The sequence below is a fragment of the Manacus vitellinus genome, unplaced genomic scaffold, assembly GCF_001715985.3.
Source record: "Manacus vitellinus isolate BGI_N305 unplaced genomic scaffold, ASM171598v3 scaffold_14_pilon, whole genome shotgun sequence".
NCBI lineage: Eukaryota > Metazoa > Chordata > Aves > Passeriformes > Pipridae > Manacus > Manacus vitellinus.
Window position 1 is genome coordinate 17799002 of NW_021939063.1, and position 20256 is coordinate 17819257.

The 20256-nt window shown below is 38.8% G+C and overlaps 2 protein-coding genes across 2 annotated transcripts in view; one reads left to right on the forward strand and one right to left on the reverse strand.

The window, feature by feature from the left end:
• CENPP (centromere protein P) overlaps positions 1–20256 on the reverse strand; it is a 124996-nt gene that overhangs the window by 24493 nt on the left and 80247 nt on the right. The gene's annotated exons all lie outside the window — the stretch shown is intronic.
• On the forward strand, positions 1064–19147 carry ECM2 (extracellular matrix protein 2). Its single transcript, XM_008923986.3, has 10 exons — positions 1064–1218; positions 4526–4830; positions 9236–9424; positions 10335–10811; positions 11113–11228; positions 12608–12743; positions 13973–14130; positions 14474–14613; positions 15639–15965; positions 16674–19147. The coding sequence occupies exons 2-10, from the start codon at positions 4551–4553 to the stop codon at positions 16891–16893; spliced, it is 2043 nt and encodes a 680-aa protein (XP_008922234.3). The 5' UTR covers positions 1064–1218; positions 4526–4550; the 3' UTR covers positions 16894–19147.

Consider the following 20256-nt stretch of genomic DNA (forward strand, 5'->3'; position numbering starts at 1 on the left):
TTAATATTCCTTCTTTTGCCTTTGCACAGCAGAGCACAGTAGGAAGTGAATGACTATTTTAAGAGACAATGTGTTTTCCCAGTATCTTTCCACCACATACTGCCAACAATTATGGTCAACTCAATGGTTATACCAGTCCATGACTATCTGTCTAAATATTCCTCAGTGTGAGTTCAACCAAACGACAAATTTTTAATGTCAGAAGAGCTCAGACAACTCTGCCTCCCAGGTAGATTTGTCATTTCTGAAGCTCAGCAGACCCACCACCACACTCATCCCACCTGGACACTGCAGATGTGATATCTGGGGATGCAGGAGAAGGCTCTGCTGGCACACCAAGGACTTGTGGTAACGTACCATCACTCCCTCCCTTCCCTCACCATCACTCCCCTCCCTTCCCTCACGCTCATTTCTCCTACTTGGATTCCTAACTTCACTGCAGCTCTGCAGAGCTGTGCTTCAGGATCATGTTTCAGGATGTAATTAGCCTCACAAAGGAAAAAAAAATGAAGGGAAAGTGCTTCGGTTGTTTTATTTTCCATCCATAAGCTACAACTTACGGTGAAATCATTGCTGTAAGTGGACAAAAGAAACATTTTCCATGCTAAAACTTCAACAAAAAGGTTTGCTGCTTACAGATTACAGGCTTGAAGGGTAGGAGTGGATTAAGAAAATATGAATTGAAGAAAAAAGTTCTAACTTTAATAAATGTCTTTATGTTAAGGCTACGTTTGCCAATCTGCATTATAGCTTATTCTTTTAAGTAAATCTACATTAAAGCCATACCACTAGGAAACTAAACTTCTAAATCCATAAACCAGAACAGAATTTAAAATACACATTTTTTTTTTGTTTGTTTCTTTTGAAAACACTCCACTTTCCTGTTCCTTATGCAACTGTAAGTGCTGGCAGAGGATTCCCAGCTGTGCCTTGTCAGCCTCCGGACCGAGCACATTGTGCTGCTTTTCCTTTGCCTGGAGTGAGCTTTGAGTGCTCCGAGCACCGGCACGAGCTGATCCTCCGCACACAGAACCTGGAGCAGCGTTTGCCCCCAGGGGAAGGAGCTATTCCACACCTAACTAAAGGAATCGTCCCGCATGTTTCAACAACCCCAACCGTTTCTCTGTTTGTTTTAAAGATATCACTGTGGTTCTGTCTCAGTTGCAGCGGGAGACTAAATGACAGCAAGCAGAATCTGCTGTTAGGTTAGATTACAAGGTAAAATGTTTTCCATTTTAAATTACTGCTTAAAGCATGGTGTTGAATGGCTTAAACTTCATGTTAACTTTGCAAATATGTGTGAAATAACGTGAGCTGTGTTTAGCTATACTGGGCAGAAATGCTTTTCTGGGTGTAGTGTGCAGTACCCGTTGATCTGCTTGTTCTGGGTTAATGTTTGCCACGCACATCCAACTTTAATGGAGAGTGAGATTAGTTTTTGGCTAAATGTAACTCATTTCTGTGCAATAAATTTAAAGAGTATGTGAAATATCTTGGTAAAGCACTTTAACCCCTGTGTGGCATGAGAAATAATGCTGACATCTTAGAAACATGTTTGAATTTAGACTGAGTAGATAAAAATGGATTATTTAATAAATTCTGATACTCTGGGATTTCTAAAGGGTCTCTCCTTTAGAAATTAACTATTTCCATTAACAGAACAGCTGAACTTACTGAAGATAAACATTTTGAAAGCTACAAACTACTGAACACATGGTAAAAAAGATAATAAAGATGCCTTCACATACTGTGTCTGATTAAACATTTGGGGTAAAATTAAAAAAAGTATAGCAATGCAGCCATGTTGAGAGTATCTGGCAACACAAACATATCATAAATTCATTATACTGGCTACCTGTAATTTTATTTTACTATGTAATCCTTTATTACAAAAATCCTAAGTTGAATAGGCTGACTTTTCCCCAAATCAAAAGTTGGCTGGCCGTGTACTAAATATAAATTCCTGAGAGATGACCCGAGGATCCCAGTCATGGCCAGGAAAGGCCCAGTGCCCTTAAGGCTTTCACAATTTGGGCCTTAAAATGTGAGACAACACTTGTTAAATAAGCCAAAGAAAGAAACTCAGTAGCCCAGTGTTTTGCATGCAAAGAACTCCATTTGGCTGAAAGGAGCAATATTAAGCTTTCAGTACTGAAGAGTTAAATTGGTGTGAAAATACAGCATATAAACTCACATATATGAACAGGATTAGTTTATAAAGACATATTACTTGGGAGGGTATGGTATGTATTTTCTGTTATTTTGTTTTTGAGGTTTTTTTACTCGTAGTTATAAAGTATTTTATAAGAAGATGTGTCACTTTAAGATAATTTGATTTACTACAGAATTTTACCTTTTATTGAAGTTCATAGTGAAACATCTTTTGTACAGTAAATATAATGTAATTCACCCTATATTATTCCTGACTTCTAAAAATACATGGAAAATGGGAAAGTACTTCAGGCATGCCATTATGTGCCTCTGGTGACAGGAAGAAATGGTTAAATGTTAAAAAAGCCCAATTGTAATGTAGCAGCATTGTAACTGCAGTGTGATTATAAAGTATCCTAGAAAAATGTGCCCATAATTAAGATGTCAGTAACTCGACAGACTGAACACACATGTCCAAGACTTTTCTTTTTACATTCCCTTTTCCCCGAGGGCTCTTTGTGTGTGTCAGCCAAAGCTGTGGAACACAAGTTTACTGGGTAATTTTATAGCCCGTCATTACCAAGTAAGTCAGAAACCAAAGCATGAGGTCATTTGTCCTGAGGTGCTCAGAAATAAGCACTTTCTGAACAAGAACAGGCATTTTCAATGCAGAGCACAAGCTCCTGCATCTATTTGATACGTTAATTAACAGTGATTTCTGTAAATAAAAGCCCAGTATAGAGTCTATCTGGCATTTTGGAATGACTGATTTCTGATGGGTAGCAAGCAGCAAACTGAAGCCTGGATTCATTTCAGAACCTTGTCCTTACATGAGATGCTGAGAGGATTTGTGTGAGACATTTGCATTTCAAATCCCCTTTATATGGAAACAAAAACATTAACTTCAAATTCTGCAAATTAATATCTAGATCTGCTATAACATTTTCAAGCTAAAATAGTTGAGCACAGAAACTACAATATTAAAAAGAAGTAAAATGCATACTGTCTTCAGCTTATTTCCCCCAACTTCCCATTTTAAAATGTGAGAATAAAAAGAATATGAGAATTATCCCGTGGAAAGCATGAAAAATATGCAGTCAATTGTGTGTCTTTATGTTAAAGAACAGCTAGGCATAAACCAAAAGTTGTACTAAAAATTTGATCTGTTATATAAATACCAAGATGAACAAGCTTTTTAACAAAATCTGATGCAGGCAAAACCACAGTTCCAGCTCCTGAAATGAAACTATCTTGCATTTATAAAATATAAAGTCGACATATAAAGCCAGACTGATGAACATCAGGAAAAAGCATTTTTTAATCCCCTCAAGGCTTCCTTAGAGAAGAACCATGGACATGCTCTAAGCCTTGTCTTGGTCACAAAGATGAAGTGCTCCAAATCTCAGGTTCTTCTCTAATTCTCTCACCACAAGAACACAAGTGTTTTCTGCCTCTGCTGTCTCAGTTAAAACAGGCCACAGGCCAAGAGCATTTCCTTTATGGAAGAATGGTGCAACAGAGCTTTGACAAATCATTGATAACCTTGGATATGCAGGGCCCTATTTCCACACTGGTGCAGCAAATCCCCTGCTGGATGTGCTTCCTCTGCACACTCCTGAATCCTGGCTGCTCTGTTTTGGAATGCCACCTATTGGTGACAGTCAATGCAATTTTTCTGTCACGAGCATAAGAAGGCTCAAGATACACAATTGTTTTGATTTGCTTAAAAAGTAAATGCAGAGCACAACCCATTATAGATCAACCTTTTTAGATTGCCTGTGCTTAATACAACGGGGAAATAGCACTATTGTGACCAAACTTCCCAAAGGCCTCCTCTGCAGGACCAAACAGATCCTGTTGGAGAAGAGGATGGCCAGAAACGGAAGGTATCTCTTCATCTGTGATGAAAAATCCCTTACACAGAAATGCTAAACCAAAAGCATTTGGGGCACCACATCAGAAGTAAATATGGCATTTTTCTGTTAGTTTGCCATTCCCATATTCAGAAGTTACAATGATCTGGAAGAAATATTAGCAATCAAAAAAAGGGAAGGAACACCTCACAGAATCCCCAAGAGCTCCATTGCTGGGAGCAGTAACAATTATGGAATTGCAAACGCCTGCTGGCCCTGCAAATCCAAACCACCTCTTCATATGCAACCCCAAAGCCAGCACCTATTTGAGTTTGACTATTGCCCGTGAGGGCAGAGAACCACTAAATTCGGGTTAGTTACTTCACAGGGCAATTTCTTCCCAAGGGGAAGCCTGGTTATACCTCCCATGCATTGCTCCACCTGCTCTGAGAAGTGCCCTATGATTGCCACGTCCTGCCAGCTCTGCAGGTATCTAATTTTCCTCTTTTTCCCCGCTCCAGGACACTCTCTGGGACACCCGAGGCCATGCAGGTGACAGCACTGCTCTGTTCTTTCCTGCTCCTCTCCCTGGGGGTTGATTTTTGTCCCGGTGAAGGCAGAGCCCTCCCCGGGAGGCACAGCAGGAGGATGCACCCCCCAGGCCTGGGAAGGGGCTCCCTGGCAGGGCACAGGATCCCGAGGCAGCCCAGGATGGAGCTCCCCGTGCCCGGGATCCCCCTCATCAACATCGACGACAGCGTCATGGGCGTGTTCGACTCCCTCGTAGGGTTGGGGGAACACGAGTCCAGTTACAGTGTCCTGCCAGGTAAGAGCAAAGCCCCTCTGCTGCCCAGGGTGGGCTCATTTTTCTCTTGATTTTAAATGAAACATAGAAATTCTTTAAAGAGCTGTGGCCTTTCACAGTAATTTTGTGGTTTGGCACAAATCCTGCTTTGCCAGGTAACTAATATTTTCCACAATTTTTTTGCATTATCGTTTGATCTTAACTAATAAAAAAATTGTTGGGATATTTTCATAATTTCAAATGTGTAATTTTGAAGAATTTATTGCTTGACATATCTCCTAAGTCAATTGACATTTCACGGAGGAATTAATACCAATAACACCAGTGTTAATTAAAATGAATTTAAGTTCTATTATTTTTTGTTGTCGTATTTTTGATAGGCAGCACTCAAACCACGTCTACATGCAATATTTCAAGAGTAATTCTTTACTCTGTAAATAATAACACACAGCAAGAGTTGCAATATGAAACCTGCATTAGAAAACTGAGCTGAGAGAAAAACCCCAGTCATTCAACACAAGATCACTCATGCTCCATCTGTATTGAAAACCCAGATTTACTTAAGAGAAGTTCAACAGTATGATTTATACAAAACTTGCCATTTTGGTGATCTAGAGGTTCTCACATTGCTGCACTAATATATATTTTATGGTTTTTGAAGGAGAGGTAGGGAAGAGGATTTGATGCCTTAAAAAACAAACAGGCAGAAAGTATAATTTCACTGATCTTTACTGAAACCTGTCTTGGTCATTGTGTCAGGCCTCTCTAAATCTCCTCAAAGAATACAAGACTAGTCAGGGATTGAGAACTGATAGTTGTTAAGTGTCTCTTTGGTTTTTAGTGCAACAAAAAAGTCAGAACTCTTGCTCTAGGATGTTGTGATTTTATGTTCAACGTCACAAATGGGAAATTATGACTCACAAAGCAGGAAATTAAGTTTAACAACTAGTGATCCCTTCTGAAAATAACAACTTCTGAACACCACTATCAGTACTTCCCAATTTTGAAACCACAGTTATAAACCAGTTGAAAATTACTGAGATGTTCAACACTTCTTTTCATAGAAGGAAGTTTGAGGGTTGAGGAAAAGAAAGACAATGGGATTTTGTGAGGACTCAATACGAGGCTGTGTCCACTCTACAGCTAATAAAGATAAAGACATGGATACTTCCATTCCAGCACCAGGAGATCACACAATAAGTGAAATCATCATATGCAATTTAATGAACTTTATGGAAAAGAAGTACAGTGTCCTGATAACCACTAATCTGCATAAAGTGATAATAACCTATTTTATAAGCACAAAATTAAGCCTTTCAGTGTGTCTCACAAGAGGCATGTCCACCAGGTTAACAGTTCTCAAATGGCCAAACACATTTTAGCTGCATTTTCTTAATAATTACTATTTGTTGTGAGTCCTCACTTTCAGAATGGCTGAACTGTTTGAAATAAAGCCCTTTAAAGTCAGGGATTTTAATGGCCAAACTAGCAAAACTCCTGACTATGGCATTTCCAATGTGTATTACAATATTATACATATTACTAACGTCAAACCTTTCATTTAAAAATATTTTTAAAATTAAATAGAGGAAAATACCACATAAGTAGCACACACTCCATGTAAGATATTCCAGTGTCTCTGTCAGGACCATCAGTCATGCTGAAATAATGCACAGCTCTTCCCCCTCCCCACCCCACTTGTTTCTCTCTATCTGGATTTGCATCCAAAAGCTGAGCTAAAACCACTGAACTCATTTTATTTGGAACTTCACACTGAATTTACACCATATTTCCAAAGGTTAAAAGTCCTGTGCACATCTGCCAAAGGCTTGAACCACAAAGTATTTTTTAGTCTAGCTTTTAAAAGTTCAAAATTTTTTCAAGTTCATGTCAGATTTGGAAAAAACAGAGCCTATTAAATAATAGAACACTATTATTAATCATGCTCCAGAATAGAAGAAAATGCAATCCAAACCTCAATTTCAACTATCCTAGCTACTTGTTTTGCTTTTAGTAGCCTAAACAGAAAAAAAAAATAAAAAATTACAGATTTATGCAGAATGAAAATTAACAGTTAAATGAAGGTTTTACAGTAACCAGACATATCTCCTTCCTCCAGGTAAAAATCACGTGAGTATTTAAATTAAATCAAACAGTTCACCACAACATTTGCAGTTGTTTGTCCTTTGCAGCCTGTCCATTAAGCAGAGCAGAATAGGATGTTCACTGCTGCACTATTTCTAATACCTCTTGATCCCCACCTCTCCCTGTACCATCCTGTGAAGATCCTCAGGGGCCAGGATATTTAAGGAGCATCTCAGCCCAGCCTTTATTGTGTCCCACAAGAGTTTTATGTGAATTCCACAATGCCAGAGAGCAGTTCTGCAATGCACCACAAGGTCCCTCTTTGAGCACACCCGTGTCCTGCCAGATAAAGTAACTCCCATGTCCACAGAAAACAAGATAAATTGTTACAGAAGCCTGCAGAGGCCAAGCCCGATAACTCATATCTTTATGCTTATTCAGACAGATTTGCACCAACTTCAGATGCAGTCTAGCAGCTAAAACAACCTAAAGAATTTTAGGAAGCACAGAAGAATTTCCTCCTCGAGCCAGATCACGCTCCTCTGGAACAGCTGATGTTTTATTGTTTAACATGAGAAAGTGCAGCATTCTTTTTGTGTTTCCTTTGGAGATTATTGAAAAGAAATATTGTGGCTTCCTGGCAAGCACATAAAAACCAGAAGTCAGGATCCAGCAAACAGCTGGATTACAGATACCTGGGTAGAGTGACAAGGGACTTAGAGCCAACTAACATTTGGCTTGGGCCTCTCCTCCTCCACTTAACGTGGTTTCAGTAGATTAGAGCACAACTTTATGTGGCTGAAATGAGGCACAGATACCCCAGACCCCTGAAAAAAACAAGATGCAACTGTTCAAAACGTTAATTTCTCGCTTTTTCCATCCTGAGAGTAACTTAAATCAAAGCATTTTTAAAAATATACAAAATATTGAGGAACATCCAAACTGGATAATTCTGATAATTAATTTTTGTTCTATAAACAGGTTCATATCCAATGGTCTTTAAATAGAAGGGCAGAAGAAGACCTCTGTTATGAAGGTGACAGTACGACTGCCTTGAAGGACTTTGCAAAATGCCTCATTTTGAGACAAATATTAATTCCACAGACACTTCAAACCTAATATTTACAATAATCTTTCAAGGACATTTTGAGGCTATCCTGAGTACTCTTCTTAAAATTGAGGACCAGGGTGGAGTGTGGGAAAACAAACCCTGCAAACAACCCCTCCAAAGGCAATTAGTGTATCACAAATGATACACTTGGCATGCAAATTCAGATGAGAGAAGGTTTTGCCACTGCATTATACAGCCTCCATCAGAAGGAGAAAGTCAAACTGAATAGGAAAAGAGGACTTTTTTTTTCTTTATATGCAGGGAAGTAAAAAGTAACTTAGAAATGGTTTTTCAGCTTGAAACAACACTTCAGCAATGCATTCTCAGGTTAACTACAGAGGAAAAGGAAGGTAGGCAGGGAGTTCAGATTCTCATCACATTTAGAGGTGCACTCAAAAATAGGAAGGTCTGCATGGGATGAAGAATCTCAGCCTTGGCTTTCCTTTTCTCAAAAGACCAAAAAGAAAAGTATTATGCTAAAGTGCAATGTTTATCCTGGAGTGTGGGTGAGAACTGCCCAGGGAAACCTTTGCTGGGTAAACTCCACCACTGGAAGGAAAGGGACTTGGATTAGTTTCCTTCCCAGGTCTTTACACCTCCAAATGTCTTGCCTACTGAATATCTGGGTAGAGCTCACAAAAGGAACCTACGTTTCTTTCAGAAAATTTCAACTTGTAACCTGGGGAAATCTCTTTTTTTTTGTAGATTAATGCCCAGAAACTTTGGAGGCAGTGTTTATTAGCACAAGTTATTTTAGCTTGCTACTTTCCTAGTAAAGAGGGTTTTTTCAGATAAAGGAAATTACAGGGAAGGGGAGATGTTTGCCATCCCACCAGTCACCACAGAATGGACTTGACTTGAAGAGTCACTATAACTTAAATATTGTTACTTTCCTGGTTCCACAGAGCCTTAACAAAACTATCTTATTTAATGTGCAAGGTATTAGAAAAAATGTCTAGTGAACAACAGAGAAACAGAAAGAGGTCTGTAAAAACATTCAAGTTCTGCATGACTTATTTTAACTACAAGGAAAACTTGCTTCTTTCTCAACTGTATCTGTGCACAACTTCCATTGAGATCTGTGATTTCTGCTAGGGGTGGAGAGGAAAGAGGAACTGCCATGCCAAAGCCCCTCAGTAGCAGTGCTTCTTTCCACAGTTTTAAATGCACACTGTTGGTTTGCTTTCAGCTGGAGCTGTTTGACCCCAGTTCTCCATGTTCTGTCCCCAGGGAAGAAGGGGCAGTGCTCAGCCAACGGGATGATCATGTTCGACAAGGCCGTCTGGTCTCCCAGGCCCTGCCTCACCTGCCTCTGCTCCCAGGGAGAGGTGATCTGTGACACAACCATGTGCCACCCCTTGGAATGTCCCCACACCGTCACACCCGAGGGGGAATGCTGCCCAGTGTGCTCTGATACTGGTATGGAACACATCAGTCAGTAACTACTGGCCATTGGTAATGTATTAGACACACAGACTGGTGGATCTTTGCCAGGAGTGTAAAAACGTGCAGCTATTTGACATAAATCAAGATAAGAAAGTTAACTCACAAGAGGAGCAACAGATCTTGCTTCTCTAACAACATCTAAATAAAATTAGTACTTTTGAAAAGAAAAGGAATGGAGGAGATGAAGATGAAATGTGATTTCCTCCCCCCACCCCCAGTATCTTATGTCTGCAAAGTACTGAGCTCAACCTGCTCTTACCATAATAATGTTATTTAGCCTTGTGTGCGTGTGCATGTGACACTGAAATACTCTGAGATGAGACACCACAGGAATTAACTGTAGAACTAGAAGTCATGCTGATTGAAACAATTAAACTCCTTTTATTAGAATTGCCCCATTATGCAAGTAAAAACTGCATTTTGGTAATGGAGTTAATGCACCTCCCTGGTGAGATCCCCACCCACAGCCAACTCCTCACCTGACAGTCCCTTGCAGAGAACAAGCCTTAACCTTTGTGAATTTTATCCAAATTACCTCCTGCTCCCTCAACACAAAAAACTAACTAATATTAAGTCAGAAAGAAAGCTAATGAAGGCTATAATAATTTTCCCACCTTCTTTCTGGAGCTACCATAAATCACACCTGTGCACAAACTGTTCTGTAGTGCTCAACCATTTCTCAGTAAAGTATTTCTCTTTTGTCAAGCAGCAATCTAAGACATTATTTTCATTCATTCAAACCATATTCTAAGAGGAATACTATTCTATAGCCATTATATATTTACTATATGTGGGACATAATGTTCACTACAATTTTAGTTTCTTACCAGACTCTTTTGTGTTGTTTTGGTTTGGTTTTTTATGTTCTCATGGCTCTGCTCAGGCTCCTCTTTGAATTCAAGTATTATTTCACTGGATGACATAAGTGAGTTGTCTGGAGACTCCCCAGAACCCAGTGACCTTGATATCACCAATGTCTTGCCATCAGCAAGGACTCAGACTGGAAAGGATGAACTGCTCCAAACAGAAGTGACAGAGGTTAAGGAGGGTCATAGAAAGGGCGAAAAGAAAAGGAAAAGGAAAGGCAAAAGAAATCGCCAGAAGCACAGAGGCCATGGCAGGGGGAAGAGGCCCAGCACGAGAACAGGAGCTGCAGAAGAAGAACTGCATTCTGACAGGGAGGAAGATGATGGTCCTTTCCGAATTCCATCTCGTTTCCCAATTCCTGTTCCACCCGTGGAAGTTCCTCCTTTGCCATCTGGATGTTCCACCTCAGACACCACAGTAAGCTGCATTAATGCCAAACTTACACAAATACCACCAATCTCAGATCCAGATCTCACAAGTTTAGACCTTACAGGTAACTAATGGGTCTACTTTGCATGACTTCCATAACATTATTCATATGCAAATGCAGTCAACAGAACTGTAATACTTTTTTGCTCCTTATCATAAAAATGTATTGGATTGAATTTTACAGCTAAGCCTCCAAAACAATAAATTAAAATTGCCAAATTTGCTTACTAATGTTTTATGAACATATCTCCACATGATTACTGTACACAACTATTTCTGTAACATATTTTCCATGTACAACACTACACAATTCAGATGCAGACTGTATTTCATAACTCAAACCTTTTTCCTGAATTCTGTCCTAGGAAACAGCATCACCACTATCTCAGATGAAGCATTCAACGGGATACCTAACCTGGAATGGATTGATCTGAGTAAAAATAATATTACCTCTCCTGGCATAGGTCCAAAAGCATTCAAAGTAAGAAAGCTTAACTCTTCTACCATCCTCTCACTAATTACTGCTTTAAAGGAATGTTTTTTCCTGCTTTTCAGTTTATGGATCCAAACCAGTTTGCACCTCTTACAAGTAACCATTCTATAATTACAATATAGTTAAACCTGGCTACTCCAATAAATTTCTCATCATAATCAAGAATATCTAGGAATTTATAAATTACATTCACCAAGTATTAAATGTTAAACAAGATAGACAATTTTTTGATATTGCATCAATTGCAATTGCGAGATTTCAGCACTGAAGGGCTCAAATTCCACTGAACACACCCGGATTACTCAGGTTCAACACTTGTAAATTTATGTATCCTCTTTCTCATTACATTAAGGAGAAACTTTCAAGCACAGCTGCTTATTAAAAGAACAGCTTTCTCATTAAATAGTCCAAAGCCTTTCAATATTCAGACTTTTCCTTGCTAAGGGAATTTAAGTGACTACAGGATATTCAAGTGCACCTACATATTCCTCACTTGAAGGCAGAATAACCCTGTAATAATTTCTCCCAAAGCAGGTAAGTACAGCTGGTAATTCAGGTGTGGATTTCAGGCATTGCCACGTGCAATCAACCTTCTTGCAGGACTGTGTCCAACACCTCCTTCCATGTAACAGGGACAGACTGGGCTGATTTCAAAGGGCTTCAGTTCCTGTGAAATCAAAGAGGATGCCAAAGACAGACCAAGAAGGTGTCTCGAGTGTGAAATAAATTTTAGTGAGGCTTTTATCACACCAGGCAGTTCACACCCAACTGGAGGAAAAAAAGGCTTTGCTGGACCCAGTGCTAAACCCCCACCTTCTCTTCAAGAAATGCCCCCACTGCATGACACTGCTGTGCATTTATCACAAGGAAGCTGGGATAATTTTTCATACCAGTTTTTTAAGCTGGTTTCAGTCATAAAAATCCTCAGTCACTGAAAGAGTTGCTGTCCTTCTGCCTGAGTAAATTTACTGACTGACAGAAAAGCATCGATTTGCCCACAAATGAAGAGTATAAACACATTATTTATATATGTTTGTATTTTGAACCCCTAAATGCTGTGTGCTGTAGTGAGGCAATGCCTGCAGGATTCACAGGGAGCAGCAATGATGCAAACTGTGATGTTGGATGGCTGTGGGAGCTGATGTGCTCAGTCAAACCCTTCCAGTTACACATGGCATTAACTGGCACATTTATATATATTTAGCAGAAAGAAACCAATTAATTAGACTCTGGATACTAGTGCATTGCTGCTGAAAATCTTCAAAAAAACACGTGTAAGAAAAACCTAACTATGATTACACTGTATATTTAACTATATATTTTACACTTGGATAATCTAAGTTTTCTTCTTCATCCCTATGATTAAGATCCTGAAAAAGCTAAAACGTTTGTATTTGGACGGAAATCTGCTGGTCCATATTCCCTCTGAACTGCCATCAACTTTGGAAGAAATAAAAATAAATGACAACCACCTTCATGCCATTGATGAAGATGGCTTAAAAGGTATTTAGAAAACTAATAGTGATCATGTGAAAAGCTTAAAATGAATTTGAAAAGGAGAGTGTTCAACCAAATGCATCTGGTTTGATAAAGGCAGAAAAGTAATTGTTGGCTTTGTGTGCCCTGGTTTCAAAAGGCAACAAAAGCCGAAACATTTACATGGTGAAGTTTTTTTAAAATTACATTTTCCCTTCTTATGCAACTGCTCCTCTCCCAGAGAAGTTTATATTTAAGGTTACTAAGTAGAGATGGATTTGAAATATGTTGAAGATACCTACTCTCCTGATCTGTGACCTGATGGCTTCATGTGTGGTGAAAATACATTAATTATTTTAAATTGCATTAAAGTGAACGGAATTTGATATGTGTGAAAAATCAAGTAGAATATAATTGGAGTTAACCATGATCATTCTAAGCCAAGTTAAATGTGGGTTGATAGAAAAAAAAAAAGAAAGAAAGAAAAAAGAAAGGGGACTATGCATGTCATAATTTGATGGACTTTTTTATCCTTTGATCTCCTGCCAACAGGGTCCCATCTAAACTGGATCAGTTTAGTGCCACAGCTCACTCTGGAGCAACCTAAAGACTAAGAAAACTTGGGCCAAGGGCTGCAGGAGCCTTTTAGTTTAAAATCCCCAAACTGTGCTGTCAGGAGGAGCAATACAAGCCTTCTGTGGAAAGGAAGTGATTTGGCTTATTTGTGGCTGAGAAACTTTTTATTCTGAAATAATCTGTCCTGGTAACACGCCCTGATCCCCACTGATTCTCCCTTGGATGCCGAGGAGGAGGAACGGGATAATCCACAGGGGCTCTCAGCACATGAGCCCGAGGGAAGAGAACATTCCCGTTGTCCCATCGGTGGCTGGAGCCCCGGGGGGATCCCTGGGGATCCCTGGGCAGCTGCACAAAGGTCAGCACCCACACAGGGCCCTGGACATCAGCTGCACAACCAGGAAAAACGGGAGCACTATCCAAGGGCTGCAGCTGCCGCCCTTTCCATCCCAGCCGGGAGAGGAAACTATAAATAGAGCTGTGCTCGATCTCCAAAGCTCTACAAAGTTATAAACAATATAATTCTGTGATTATGAGATAATGAAATCCCTTCACCACATTTTTCATGAATTGCTGTGAACTCCTCTGAGTGGTGTTTAACACTTTTACGTTACAAATGTGCATTTTAACAAGCCATGAGATGGTATTAACTAACAGGAATTCCCACTTTTTCTCCTCAGGTTTAAAGAACTTGGTCACTCTGGAATTAGAAGGAAATAAACTCAGTGAAGCAAATGTCAGTCCTTTGGCCTTTTATCCTTTGAAAAGTCTTTGTTATTTGCGACTGGGAAGGAATAAATTCAGAATTATCCCACAAGGTCTTCCTGCCACTCTCGAGGTAAAAAGAAAACAAAACAACCAAAAAAGTTCAACCAACTGACCAAAAAAACCACCAAGCAAAACCCAAAAAACCAAAAAGACCCCAAAAGATACAATTGTTTTTCTATTTGACCTTTCAAAGCAACCTGTATTCTCACAAATGAGAAAACGAAACAATTGCTTTGAAAAACTGTGTTCCTGAAGGTCACATTCCAGCTACAAACTGCCTCTGGTTCAGATTCAGGAATCAGTAGATATCCCAGGGAATGTGGAGGGCAGGTAACAGCTATATTTTGAATTTGGAGCAGGAAAACCAGTATATTTTTTAACCTGACAAATTTTCTTCCCAAATGCACTTACAGGAGTTGTATCTTGAAAATAATCAAATTGAAGAAGTGTCAGAAATTTGCTTTAACCACACGAGAAACATCAATGTCATTGGGCTAAAGCACAACAAATTAGAAGAGCACAGGATAGCACCTTTGGCCTGGATAAACCAAGAGTAAGTAGCAATCATTTCAAAGACATTTATTTTGTTTTTCTCTGTTACTAGTGAGTCAGATAATGAAATAAATATTTGCACTTCATTATTTTTAACTTAGAGTCGTAATTATCCTTTGATTTGTGTGTTTTCCTTAGCTAATTTGTCTTAATTGCTTTTTCTTAATTGTATAAGGTATACAGTCGGCTGTCAAATTAAAGGATATTTTACCTCAAATCTGTATCATGTTAACATAAAAGTCAATATTTTTTCTGACCATCCATTAAAAAAGTGAACATCAATTATAAATAATACTCCATGGAATTATATGATAATTTGGCAGGCAATTTAAAAATAATTTAATACTGTCCTAGCCTTATTTGACATTAGGTTAAAAACCATAATAGTAAATATGATGCACTACCTGTGAGTAGAATATAAGCAGAGCAAGTAATGAGAATGTAAGGAGTAAAAGATGCTGCTGCTTTTGATCCTCCTGGCAAATGATTTCTAAGCTCCAGAGGGTGCCCGGCCTCACCTGGCACCGCAGCCCTGTCAGCTGATCCCAGAACTTAAATTCCTTAATCTGGGAACAACCAAGCTGGGACTACTGACAGCATCTCTCAGCCCTGGAAGTGAAGCACTGTGGGGATGATTCATTCACAAAACAATTCCATTTCCAATGGGCTTTAGAGCAAAGTTGAAAACTCCCCGTTAAGGGGATGCTGACTGAAGTCCCAAGCTCATGACGTGTTCTTCAGTGTAACACAAATCAGTCCCTCGGGGTTCCCCCATTCAGCCCCCTCTGTGCTCATTACTGAGGATCTCTTCCCATCAACAAAACCATTGTGCTTGACTGTTAATTCATTACTTCCATTCCTTCTATTCCCAGAGTAATTACACATCAGCATGTTCCATATAATGCATTCTGTTCCAGGAACAGACACAAATTTCCCTTGGAAATTCAGTGTCCTTGTAATCCCATCAAGCATTACCAATGCTTGTTTTCAGCCCTTTTTCTTTTTTTTTTTTCTCTTTTAATGCAGGAACTTGGAATCAATCGATCTCTCTTATAATAAATTGTATCATGTTCCCTCCTACCTGCCAAAATCTTTACTACATTTGGTACTTATAGGAAACCAGATAGAAAGAATCCCAGGTTACGTGTTTGGCCACATGAAGCCGGGGCTGGAGTATCTCTACCTGTCCTTTAACAAACTCACCGACGATGGCATAGACCCCGTGTCGTTTTTTGGAGCATATCACTCCCTGAGGGAGCTGTTTTTGGATCACAATGAACTTAAGGCTGTGCCATTTGGAATCGATGAAATGAGAAAACTGCGTTTTCTGAGACTGAACAACAACAAAATAAGGTAATTTGCAAGCTCTTTGTTAGGCTAATGGCATTAAAACAAACGCCAGAAGACACCCTTTACTTTAGGAATTTGCTACTTTAAAGTAAATATTTATTTTAAAATATTCTGAAGGAAGACCTAAATCCTGAGTTTTCCTCTGCAGTATTTCTGAATATGATAAAAGTGAGACTTCACCCTCCCTCAGAGTTGTTGAAAATGCCCACAAAGATGTGGCACAACAGTTCTGTCCAAGAAATTAAGCTGTAAAAGTGCTTGGGCCACGTCCCCTGGGGCAGCTACACTTTGACAGGCACAGCAACCACCAGCTTTTTGTGCTCTTGGAGCAGAGCCCAAAGGATTCCAAAATGACTGGAGGAGCAGGTTCCAGCCAGGCCCAGCTATGGAGCTCTCCAGTCCCTCTGTGCTGTTTGCAAAGCAAAGCATTGACAGACAGAGGATACAGAGAAAGTTTTCATTCAGCAACCGTGCCAGTGCTTCCCTCAGGAAAACAAAGTATATGATATAAATAAGAAATCAATGTAAGGAGAGAATTTTAAAAAGAATGACTTTTTAAAAAGTCATCCGTAAATATATAATAGAGAAAATTTCATCTACTAAATTAAGTTAGTATATTCAAATATCTAAATAAAGAGCAACTCAAAAATAGATGATGAAATTGGGAGTTATTTTGAATAATTCTAACCTAATCCCTCCCCCGTGTCCCAGGACGGTGCCCCCCGAGCGCATCTGCAGGACTCACACCGGGGACCACGATCGTGACAACAGCGAGGGGGAGGAGGAGGAGGAGGAGGACAATGAAGATTCCCGTTTGGAACACGTGCACCTTGAAAACAACTACATCAACCCCAGAAAGCTCTCCCCACACTCGTTTTCATGCATCAGATCCTATTGCAGTGTTGTCCTTAAGCCACAGAAGAGCAAATAACCCCCCTCCAGTTCTGCACTGCAACCCCCATCTCCAGAAACACGGCTTTATTTATTCTCTGCCACTAAAGGTCTGCTTAGTTCTACTACTATAAATAAGATTCTGTATATTATATACTGAAGCAAAGTAGTAGTGTTTTTCTTCATATTGTTTCATTATTAAAACATTAAATGTAAAAATAGAGGCTTAGGGTTATGTCATCAACTTTTGTTTCTATTAGAAGTTTTCTGTTTAAACCCCAGCAGATCAAACTGTGCCCCCAAAAACACCTTCCACAAGATCAACTTTTAGAAAAGAGGAATATAGCTAAACCCTCAACTTGGTCCTGTCTTATTTGATTAACTGCATTTAAAACGTTCTAAAATATTTTAAACATCAGTTTTAAAAATGATACAGATAAAAAAGTCCTGGAGCTACGAAAATTCCAGCAATGCAAGAAGGAAATTTCTTAAAACATACACAGTTCCTGGACTTCCTACCAATCATTTTGCAGTGATAAGTTCTCTTCCAACTGAAATTGCAAGGCAAAAAAAAAAAAAAAGTTAAATTGTTTGTTTTAGATGACCCTGAAAACTTCCTGTATTCAAACACAGATTCTCATGAGTTATAGGAATGAATAATTAATTTCTATGTGGATTTTTTTAATTTAAACTAAGCATATTTTATTTTTTTTTAATTATTTTTCAACTCACAGTGATAGGTTCCATCCATTTGTACCACAGTTGGTTTGTTAGATTTTTTATACTGTATAGGATTAGGATCATGTTGCCCATCTAGGTGACTAACTAGACTTTCTCAAAACTTTAAAATATCCAGTTAGTAGTTATTTGAATGCTTCTAGACAGTCATAAATCACCACTCAGAGACAATGTTGATAAAGGAGGTTCAGGAACACATTCAATATGAATTTCTTTTCAGATATAAAGAGCAAATGTTTACAAACAGATTTATTTCCCTAGAAAAGGGTTCTGGCTCTTGAAGATGACTCTAATGTCTCAGTTCATAGAAAAGAACCTTTTGTAATATCCGGCTCCAGATTTTAATATTATATTCTTTCTCTGAAGAAGCCAAAATTTTGATAAGAAGTGGATGATATTTTTTTTTTTAAAGAAAAATTTCAATAAAAATTGAAAGTAATGCTACCATCTTTCATATTTCTTGGATTCTAAGCCCTTCCTCATAAGAGTAGGTTGGTGGTAGGAAATGGGGACTGACCAGTCATTATTTTTCACGTAATTACTTTCCACTTTCTCTGGGCTGTTCTGTGAGGAATTAAAAAAAACCCCAAAGCACTGTGTTTTCTTCACTCCTGTAGGTGTGCTCTCGAACCACTTCTCCTTCAGAGCAGATGAGAACAGCAGATGAAATGCTTTAATACAGGGACTGCTTTTCTTAAAGGCACATAAAAGCTGGAGGCGACTGCACATTGAGAAACCTTCAAAGGACACATATCAACCACTGCCCTGCAATTTTCCTGCCCTCACTCTGGAAGTGAAGGGTTCCCTGTGCATTTCCCACTCATCCCAACACCCACTGCCCACAGACACAGCGTCCTGCTCACACACATTTAGCAGGGAAGGGCCTCCAAACGTTCCTTTCAGCATATTGTAGACAGCATGTCTGAAAAGCTGAGTTTTGTTTGCTCTGAAGTTTCACATTTGTGATTAGAAAAAACCAAATCACACCCTTGTATCTCAAAATTCTCTCTTACTCAAACAGACCATGACCTCAGCGGGGCTTGATCTGCACCGAGTCAAAACATAACACACTTCTTGTAAGAAACAATTCTAAGATACATGGATTTCTGAAAAAGATTGCTTTGGATGTTTTTCCTGGTAAACTACAGTCAGAAGCCCTGCCTTAGTGATCAGCTAAGTTTGGTAAAGAATGCTGACACCAACAGGCTGAGTTTTTACACACCATGTCCTGTTTTAGGTGGTTTGTTTTCATTTCTTGTGCACTTTCAACATTTGATTCCTTCATTCCCTTTCACTTTGCTTAATGTTCTTTTGTCTTTGTAGAACATCTTTAAGTTCCCAAACTACTGTTTTGAGAGACTAAGAACCCTAAATTATTAAAATGAATAATTTTAGACTATTTCTTAACAACTTCAGATTTCCTTTGCAGCTCTGCTGAGCAGAGCTCTCAGAAGCCTTACTAAGCATTTTGAATACACAGATTGACACAAGGAGGGATTTCCAAGCAAACAACCTGTTGTATTACAATATTTTATGTAGTCTTATAATAAATATAATAAAACCCCATATATTGCTGCCAGCATTTTCATTCAAATAGAACTCTTCTCTTATCAAAACATTCAGACTCATAAGACCCACTAGAAAATCTCCACTGGATTTGCAGGGGATAACACAGCTAAAATACAGATGAATTCTTGAGACCTTTTTTCTCCAATATATACTTTTTCACTGTTAAGATGCCATAAAAGTGACTTCCATGCAAGTAATTTGTGTAAGAGTATTCCCTTGGGGGTTAAATACAATGAGTATCAAGCTCACCTGAAAGCACAGTGTGATAAATTGTTCCTACAGAAGCCTCAGTAACAGGACATCTCCTAAAGTTTGTGGTGCAAATATAATTCCACAGCAGTGAAACAGGGAGACTGAAGGAAAATCATTTTGGAATCAGAACACAGCAGTAGCAGAGGCAGAAGACCAAGAAGGAGAAAAAAGCCAAGGGATGAGGGATATGCAATGAATAGGTTCTTACTCACTTCAGAAATACACAGGCAATTAAACCTGGATAACTTTTCCATATGTCAAATGTAAGCAGTTTAAATCCACTCCTCAAAACTGTCAGCTACACTGGAAGTGGAATGGGCTTTATTATACTAACTCCCACCACTTTTTAACAGTGATTTGATAATGTATTTATAATCAAAGGATTTTATAAAAAAAGTAAATGGGATTATCACCATTAAACAGCTTGTCACAGTAAGACACAGTGAAGTGACCTGATCATTCTTGGTCAAGAAAAATATGGGAACAAACAGAATATTTGGCCACCAGTAGGCTAAAAATATGCAAGGACAACTCAACACAAAACCCCTACAGTGACTGCTTATTCTCTAAAATATAATTGAGTAAACAATTAAGTTTTGTTGGCTTGCATTGGAAATTAATATACTTCATATATTATACAAATATATTAATATACTATGTATATATATATTTGTGATCATACTTAAGATATTAATATACTTCAAGAAGGCCATAGGATTGGACTTGATGATCCTTGTGGGTCCCTTCCAACTCAGAATATTCTGTGATTCTGTGACTGAGAATGGAATACAGTTCTGTTAAAGTATTACCAGACTCAGAAGTCTTGTAAAATACTATGAAGCAA